Consider the following 9,503-nt stretch of genomic DNA (forward strand, 5'->3'; position numbering starts at 1 on the left):
GTTGGGATGTTCCCACTGCTGCTCCCTCACTTTTCCTGTCCCCACTCCGTGTCCCCTCCTTCCAGGGCTGTCCCTGTGCTGAAGAAGCCGTAAGGATGTGACAAGGCCCTGTCCCCATGTCACCACGGGAAGCTGAAAGCCTCGTTAACTCGAAATGTCCCTAGATTTGATAAGTGAGGACACGAGCTGGCCGAGAAAAATGCCGGGATCAGCAGGGAAGAGGCGGCCGGTGCAGGAATGTGCAGGGACAAGGAAGTCCAGGGAGGATTCGGCTCTGGAACGCGGCCTCCCACACCCGGCGGCCCCGGAGGAGGGCAGGAGTTTTGTGGGGTTAAATTTTTCCTGGTGGGTCATTCCAGAGCTGGAAAACCCCTCCATGCTGAAAATTCCATGGATAGAGGTCCTGGGGACAGACTGACCCATCCTGTGGGACTGGGGGGGATGGAGGCTGGACTGGGAGGGGAGGGGGAGCAGGAACTGGGGAAGGACCAGAGGGAGAAAGGACAGGGGGACAGACCCCAATGGTCTTACTGGGACCCCAAAACTGCCTTACTGGGAACCCCATAATGGTCTTACTGGGACCCCAAAACTGCCTTACTGGGAACCCCATAATGGTCTTACTGGGACCCCAAAACTGCCTTACTGGGAACCCCGTAATGGTTTTATTGGGAACCCCACTGTGGCCTTACTGGGACCCCAAATCTGCCTTACTGGGAGCCCCACAATGGCCTTACTGGTCCCACAAACGCCTTACTGCAACTTCATACCAACCTTACTGGGAACCCCATAATGGCCTGGCTGGGACCACACACTGGCCTTACTGGGAACCCTATAGTGGCCTTACTGGGACCCCAAAACTGCCTTACTGGGAACCCCATAGAGGCCTTACTGGGACCACGCACTGGTCTTACTGGGAACCCCATAATGGCCTTACAGGGACCCCAAAACTGCCTTACTGGGAACAACACACTGGCCATAATGGGAACCCCATAATGGCCATACTGGGACCCCAAATCTGCCTTACTGGGACCCTGCAATGACCTTACTGGGAACCCCATAATGGCCTTACTGGGACCCCAAATCTGCCTTACTGGGAACCCCATAATGGCCTTACGGGACCCCAAAACTGCCTTACTGGGACACTGCAATGACCTTACTGGGAACGCCATAATGGTCTTATTGGGGACCCCATAATGGCCATAATGGGACCCCGCATCAGCCTTACTGGGAGCCCACACTGGCCATACTGGGACCCCGCATCAGCCTTACTGGGAGCCCACACTGGCCATACTGGAACCCCGCATCAGCCTTACTGGGAGCCCACACTGGCCATACTGGTGCCGCACTCACCGGTGACTGGGAGGGCGTCAGCGGGGCGATGCTGCAGCTGTCGTGGGGTGTCCCCGGGGAGCCGGGCGGGGACGGCGTCGGGCACCGCTCACCGTTGGCACCTGGGGACACGGACAGGAGAGTCTGGGGGACCCCAAAGACCCTTCCCCAAGGAGAGACCACCCGGGACATCCCCATGGAGATGGATCCAGGTGGGAAGGGATCCCAGCCCTTCCCAAGGAGAGACCACTCAGGACATCCCAATGGAGATGGATACAGGTGATAAGGGATTCCCACCCTTCCCAAAGACCATTCCTCAAGGACGCCTGGGACATCCTGATGGAGACAGATACGAGTGGGAAGGGATCCCAGCCCTTCCCAAGGAGAGACCACCCAGGACATCTGATGAAGACAGATCCAGGTGGGAAGGGATCCCAGCCCTTCCCAAAGACCCTTCCACAAGGAGAGACCACCTGGGACATCCTGATGGAGGCAGATCCAGGTGGGAAGGGATCCCAGCCCTTCCCAAATCCTTCTCCAAGGAGAGACCACCCAGGACATCCCGATGGAGATGGATCCACTTGGGAAGGGATCCCAGGCCTTCCCAAAGACCCTTCCCCAGGGAGAGACCACCCAAGACATCCTGATGGAGACCTGGAGTGGATGTGGGGGTGCAGGGGACAGAGTCACTGTGGGGTCTCCAGATGTGGAGTTCACAAAATCATGGAATTGTGGGATGGTTGAAATTGGGAAGGTCCATAAATCCCACCCAGTGCCACCCCCATCTATGGGCAGGGACACCTTCCATTATCCCAGGCGGATCCAACACGGGCTTGGACAATTCCAGGGATGTGTGCAAGGGGACGCTTCCAGGGGAAGCTGCTCCAGGCCAGCAGCTGGAAGGTTTGGATTCAGTAGGAATGGGGGAAAACTTGGAAAGAAAGAAAGGAACTGTCTGTGTTTCAAATCCATGGAGAACCAGCGAGGGAGGGCGGGTCCAGCTCAGACCCTCGGCCACGCTCCAGAACACCCTGGTTTCCTGGACACCCTGGAAGCTCCGTGGGCCCGTGCTAATCCCAAAATCTGGGGGTGGGGATCATGGGTAAAGCAAATTTTCCCTCCTCCTCTTCCTCCTCCTGAAGCCACCACCCGTCCCTCTCCCTTCCAGCAGCAGAATTCCGGCCCTGGGGACCCCCGATGATCCCAAAACCGGGATGGGCTGAGCCCCAGAGTCCCCGCCCCACACCGGGGACACGGGGCTGTCCCGCCCGCGCTGCCCCGGGCACCTGGCTCCAATTAGCAGCCGGCATTAATTAATCACCGCCCACGACAGAGCCGCTGGAGCGGCCCCAGCTGGAAGGGGCTGGGGGAGCTGACGGAGCGGCTTTCCCAAGGGATTGGGATGGGGTAAAGTGCGGGGAATGGGGTGTGGGGTCCGGGCGATGACACCGGTGAGGTGAAGGGACTGCTGGCCCTAAAACCTGCGCTGTGGGATTGCCGATCCTGCCGGGATCCTGCCGGGATCCTGCCGGGATCGGGGCCGTGGGAGCGGGGATGAGCAGCGCCCACCCCCAGCCAAGCTCTGGAGAGATTTGGGAACAGAGGAGGCTCCGTGGTCGGAGAGATTTGGGAACAGCAGAGGCTCCGTGGTTGGAGAGATTTGGGAACAGCAGAGGTTCTGTGGTTGGAGAGATTTGGGAACAGCGGAGGTTCCGTGGTTGGAGAGATTTGGGAACAGCGGAGGTTCCGTGGTTGGAGAGATTTGGGAACAGAGGAGGTTCCGTGGTTGGAGAGATTTGGGAACAGCAGAGGCTCCGTGGTTGGAGAGATTTGGGAACAGCAGAGGCTCCGTGGTTGGAGAGATTTGGGAACAGCAGAGGATCCTCCGGGAAGAACAGAACTCCTTCTCACCTTCACTCGTGTCTGGACAAACCCACCCTGGCTCCCAGTGCCACCAGTTTGCCCTGGGACAGCCACTGGGACCCCCTTGGGAAGCTCAGGAGCCCCAAGGAATGCTCTGAGATCCCCCAAGAGCAGCCGCCGCGGGATTGGGATTGGGATTGGTTTGATCCTGACTTTATGTCTAGGGAAGACAAGATGTCCCCAACATCACAGAGTTGGGGACAGCGATTGCCGTGTCCCCTCCCCAGAGCTGTGCTGGTGACACGTCTGCTGTCCCCTACACCCGCTCCCTAAGTGCCTTTCCCTGTATCCGTGTCTGTCCCATAAATATTTGATCCCAGACAAATGGGAACGGTCCCTGCGCCGCCTCCGCGTGTGACAGAGCCGGGGGGGACGGTGACACCCCGGGGGCTCTGGAGAGCCTCGGACACGAAACCTCATTCCTGAGGAGAAGGATCGGGGTCGGGGGGGGGGGAAATTCCTGCCATGGCCTCTGCATTCCTGGATTTGGGATGGAGGGATCAGGTTTGGGATGGCAGGAGCAGGTTTGGGATGGTGGGATTGGGTTTGGGATGGCAGGATGAGGTTTGGGATGGTGGGACCAGGTTTGGGATGGTGGGATCAGGTTTGGGATGGCAGGACCAAGTTTGGGATGGAGGGATGAGGTTTGGGATGGCAGGAACAGGTTTGGGATGGTGGGATTGGGTTTGGGATGGCTGGAACGAGGTTTGAGATGGAAGGAGCAGGTTTGGGATGGCAGGACTGGGTTTGGGATGGAGGGCTCAGGTTTGGGATGGCAGGATGAGGTTTGGGATGGCAGGATGGGGTTTGGAATGGCGGAATGAGGTTTGGGATGGAGGGCTCAGGTTTGGGATGGCAGGATGGGGTTTGGGATGGCAGGATGGGGTTTGGGATGGTGGGAGCAGGTTTGGGATGGCAGGAGCAGGTTTGGATGGTGACATCAGGTTTGGGATGGCGGGACCAAGTTTGGGATGGAGGGATGAGCTTTGGGATGGCAAGATCGGGTCTGGGGTGGCAGGAGCAGGTTTGGGATGGTGGGCTCAGGTTTAGGATGGCAGGATTGGATTTGGGATGGTGGGATCAGGTTTGGGATGGTGGGATCGGGTTTGGGATGGTGGGATCAGGTTTGGGATGGTGGGATCGGGTTTGGGATGGTGGGATCGGGTTTCCTCCCACAGCTGGTTCTGGTTCCCCCAGCGTGGGAGCCGTGGAGGGGACAGAGGGGGGACAGCCAGGGGCACGGACACGGAGTGATTGTCTGGTGGGGTCAGGGGACACCTCAGCCAGTGCCACCCCCTGGGGACATCCTTACCCATCCGCAGGCTCTGCATCCCAGGCTCCAGGAGCATCGCCATGGCCTCGCTGCCCGCCTGGAAAAGGAAGGGACAAAATCCATCCCTGTGTCCCCTCGGTGGCGTGGGGTGGCCTCAGTGTCCCCTCAGTGTCCCCTCAGTGTCCCCTCAGAGCCCCCCAAAAGCCACACCAGGCACGAGGCTGGGATCTGTAGGGTTGGCAGGAGGGGACCCCAAACCCCAGCTCACAATGGGGTGTGGCTGTCCCAGTTTGGGGCACACGCGATTGTCACCATCCAGGGTGTCCCCAGCTGTCACAGCCACTGTGGGGACAGGGACCTGAGTTCCTGTCACCGAGCAGGTCAGACAGATGTGCAGGATACAGATGTGCAGGGTGGAAATCGCTGTTCCTGAACATTTTTATCCTCAACCAAACCCCCTTTTTTGGGGGAGGGCTCGTTTAGGAAAAATCCCAATTTATTTTCTGTTGGAATCACGGTGTCCAAAGGGATCCTGGGCTCTTCCCAGGGATTGCAACCCAGCCTGGACCAGCTCCAAATCCCCTTCCAGGGATAACACCCCAGCTCCTGGCTGCCTTCCCGAGGCCACAGCCTCCCACCAGCCCCGAGCCCCCCATCCCGCACCGGCCGCTCTCATCCCACAAATCCAGAGCTTCAGGATAGGGCTGAGCTCATCGGGAGAGGCCTCACCACCGGCCAAACCCACCCACGAGCTGCCGGCCCCACAGCCTCCCCTCTTCCCAAAAAACCCCCACAGCCTCCCCTTCTTCCCAAAAAATACCCACGGCCTCCCCTTTTCCCAAAAAATCCCCATGGCCCCACAACCTCCCCTCTTCCCAAAAAATACCCACAGCCGCCCCTCATCCCAAAAATCACCAATGTCCCCGTGGCCTCCCCTCTTCCCAAAAAATCCCCACGGCCCGACAGCCTACCCTCTTCCCAAAAAATACCCACAGCCTCCCCTCTTCCCAAAAATCACCAATGTTCCCATGGCCTCCCCTCTTCCCAAAAAATCCCCATGGCCCCACAGCCTACCCTCTTCCCAAAAAGTCCCCACAGCCTCCCCTCTTCCCAAAAATCACCAATGCCCCAACGGCCTCCCCTCTTCCCAAAAAATCCCCACAGCCTCCCCTCTTCCCAAGAAGTCCCCTCGGGTGGGGAGGCTTTCGCTGGAATGGGGATCCAGCCCAGGCCACCCCGGAGCTGTGGGCAGGGAAGGCCATGCTGGTGGCCCTGGGGTGTCACACGGGGGTGTCCTGGGGGTGGTCCAGGGGGTTTTCCGTCAAAATCCACCAAAATGGGGCTTTTCCACCAAAATGGGGCTTTTCCACCAAAATGGGGCTTTCCAGGAGGTTTTCCTGCAGGAAATCACCCCCCATCTCTGGGATTTGTGCCCTTTCTCAGCTGCCTGGGGCTCAGGTTGTGGGTTTGGATGAGCAGGGATGTCTCCAATGTCCCCAACCCCACGGCCTGAGCTCCCCGAGAGGGACACGCCAGCCCTTGGTGGCTCCGTGGCTTTGTCCCCTGTCCCTCCATGGCCACGGAGGGTCCAGGGGGTCACTGTGGGGTCTGTGCTGACCCTCAGGCTCTATATGGCCAAAATCCTCCTTGTCCAGGGTGGCAGCAGCCCCCTTTGTCCCCAAGGTGCCATTCCCAAAATCCTCCTTGTCCAGGGTGGCAGCAGCCCCCTTTGTCCCCAAGGTGCCATTCCCAAAATCCTCCTTGTCCAGGGTGGCAGGGGGTGGCAGCAGCCCCCTTTGTCCCCAAGGTGCCATTCCCCTCCCAGGCCAGGAGGGTGGGTGGCCCCAAGCCCCCGGGTGTCCCCCAGCGACCGCGCTGTTGTCACCCAGGGGACGCGGGACAAAGGCCCCGACCCCGGGGGTCCGTCCCGGGGCAGATCCCGGTGCCTCCCGGGCTCCCTCCGGCCGCAGCAGCGATTTTGAGGATTTTCCACCATTTCCGCCTCTGCGGGGGCTCACGGAAACGGGGAAAGGAAACAAAGTTTGGGACGGGATCAGGGTGGAGCAGCCAGGAGCGGCACCGGGGCCGAGAGCGGCATGGGGACACCGGCTTGGCTGGGCATGGTGACCCCACAAACTCGGGGTGATCCCATAAACTCGGGGTGATCCCATAAACTCGGGGTGTCCCCAAAACTCGGGGTGACCCCAAAACTTGGTGTGTCCCACAAACTGGGGATGACCCCACAAACTCAGGGTGACCCCATAAACTCGGGGTGTCCCCACAACTGGGGTGTCCCCATAAACTCGGGATGACCCCACAACTCGGGATGACCCCACAAACTCGGGGTTACCCCACAAACTCGGGGTGACCCCGAGGGACACCTGGGAGGCTCAGGGCAGCTGTGGGGCTCCAATCCAGATGTGCTGGGACAGAAGGAGCTGTTTGTCCCCACATCCCCGCAGTGCCAGGGCCGAGCATGGCTGTGGGGCTGGGGACACCCCAAACCCTCCCGAGGAGCTGTTGGGGTGCCCTGGAGCCCTTCCCTGTCCCCTCGGCCATGGCTGGGACACGGGAGCCACCCAGGGGTGTCCCCTGCACGGTGCTGGCACTTTGTGGTGCTGTCCCTGTGGTGTCCCCGATGGTCCCAGCGGTGTCCCCAATGGTCCCTGCGGTGTCCCCAGTGGTCACAGCGGTGTCCCCCCGGACAGGACACACGGGGACAGTGTCCGAGCGTCCATCCCCGCTCCCCCCCGTGCCCACGCTCCCCCTATTCCCACTGGGAAGAGGCCGCGGTGTCCTGGCACCCCAAGGTGTCCCCAAACCGGGCAGCGACCCCAGGGCCGGTGCCACCTTCACCTCGGCCAGGGGACAGGGCTGTCCCCCATGTCCCCACGCCGGTTTCCGCCACCCCCGCTGGCCACTCACCGCTGTGGGGGGGGACACAGGTTGGGGACCCCCCCTCTTTGTCACCCGGGCCGTGTCCCCCGGGCTGGTGGCTCTGTCCCCGCGGCTCTGTCCCCGTCCTGCCCGCGGCTCTGTCCCCGCGGCTCTGTCCCCGCCGGGGCCCCGCGCAGCCCCCCGCGCTCCGGCTTCCTCCCACTCCCTGTCCCGGCCCAGGCAGCGCCTCAAATTGCAATTCCAGCTGCAGATGTGGGAGCGGGAGCGGCGGGAGGAGGAGGAGGAGGAGGAGGAGGAGGAGGAGGAGGCAGGGCCAGCTCCAGTCCCGCCGGCAGCGGAACCTCCGCTCCCCGCCCGGCCACGGCCACCGAGGGGGGACAAGGATCCCAAACAGGACGCGCCACCCCCAGAGCCCCCCAGTGTCCCCCTGGATTTTGTAAATCGCTCTGCCGGGTTTGTCACCGCGTGCGTGTCCCGGGTGACATCGGCTCTGTCCCCACATCCAGCCCCATCCCGGCTCCAGAGCTCGGGGTTATCCCGGGATTCTCCTCCCTGCGGTCGTTCCCGTTCCCAAAGGGGGATCCTGGATCCGGGAAGCAGAGCCGGGAGGTCCCAGGAGTGGGATCTGATCCGGGGATCCCAGATTTGGGATCAGAGCTGGGAGATCCAAAGGGTGGGAGCAGAGCCGGGGGATCCCAGATTTGGGATCCAGATTTGGGATCAGAGCTGGGAGACCCCAAGGGAAGGAGGCACACAAAGGGTCTGTCCTGTCATTCCCAAAAATCTCCACAATGGGAAGAATCCACCCGTGGGAGCCTCAGAAGCACAGGCAGAACATTGGGATTGTTCCCATAACTGAGATATTTGGGATCACCGAGTTGAGGTAGTTGGGAATGCTGGGATAATTGGTATGGTTGAGATAATTGGGATCATTTGGAGCATTGGGGTCACTGAGATTGTTGGGATCGCTGAGATAATTTGGATTGTTTAAATTATTAGGATTGCTGAGATAATTGGGGTCGCTGGGATCACTGACAACACTGGGATCGGTGAGACCGTTTGGGACGTTGGGAAAATTGGGATAATTTGGATCACTGAGATTGTTGGGATCATTTGGGGTCACTGAGATCATTGGGGATTTGGGATCATTGAGGGCTGGGAACTTTCTGTTTGTTGGGATCACCGGGACCACCAGGATCACTGGGATCATTGGGGGTTTGGGATCATTGGGGGTTTGGGATCATTGAGGGTTGGGATCATTTTGGTTGTTGGGATCACTGGGATCATTGGGGGTTTGGGATCATTGAGGGCTGGGATCATTTTGTTTGTCAGGATGGCCAGGATCATTGGGATCGCTGGGCATTTGGGATCATTGAGGGCTGGGATCATTTTGTTTGTTGGGATCATTGTGATCAAGCCCCTGGGATCATTGGGATCATTGGGAGTTTGGGATCATTAAGACCTGGGATAATTTTGTTTGTTGGGATCACCGGGACCATTGGGATCATTGAGATCGAGCCCCTGGGACCATTGGGATCATTGGGATCAAGCCCCTGGGATCATTGGGATCATTGGGAGTTTGGGATCATTGAGACCTGGGATAATTTTGTTTGTTGGGATCACCGGGACCATTGGGATCACTGTGATCAAGCCCCTGGGACCATTGGGATCATTGTGATCAAGCCCCTGGGATCACTGGGATCAAGGTCAGGAAGGCCCTGGCCGGGAATGTGGTGGCCTGGAGCAGGACGTGCCAGCTGTGACCACGAGGGTGACACCGGTGGGGGACACTGTGGAGGGGACAAAGTGTCACCTCTGGAGCCAGGGCACCTCCAAGCCCCTAAAGGGACCGGCGGGGGATGTCGGAGCGGCGTTTCGGATCATCCTGGGGCTGTACTGGGATTTTTGGGGGTCCAGCCCCCCCAGCCCTGCCTGGCACCGCTGCCCCGGAGCCGGGGAAGGTTCTGGAGGGGGGGGACAGGGACAAGGGCGGGGGCTCCGCCCGTGTTTGCGTCCCTGGCGCCCCGACAGGGATGAGGTAGCGCTTTCCGGGAATTGAGGCCCGGCCCATGGAAATGCG

The 9,503-nt window shown here is 60.1% G+C and overlaps 1 protein-coding gene across 1 annotated transcript in view; it reads right to left on the reverse strand.

The window, feature by feature from the left end:
• Positions 1-7,600, reverse strand: part of HSPA12B (heat shock protein family A (Hsp70) member 12B) — a 20,526-nt gene extending 12,926 nt beyond the window's left edge. The window contains exons 1-3 of the mRNA XM_036382850.2: positions 7,451-7,600; positions 4,565-4,622; positions 1,351-1,451 (exon numbers count right to left, since the gene is read on the reverse strand). Of these exons, the coding sequence (XP_036238743.1) occupies positions 1,351-1,451; positions 4,565-4,607 (144 nt within the window). The 5' untranslated portion in view covers positions 4,608-4,622; positions 7,451-7,600. The remainder of the gene's footprint in view (positions 1-1,350; positions 1,452-4,564; positions 4,623-7,450) is intronic.
• Between the last annotated feature and the right edge of the window lie 1,903 nt (positions 7,601-9,503).

This window comes from Molothrus ater, chromosome 4 (assembly GCF_012460135.2).
Source record: "Molothrus ater isolate BHLD 08-10-18 breed brown headed cowbird chromosome 4, BPBGC_Mater_1.1, whole genome shotgun sequence".
Lineage (NCBI taxonomy): Eukaryota > Metazoa > Chordata > Aves > Passeriformes > Icteridae > Molothrus > Molothrus ater.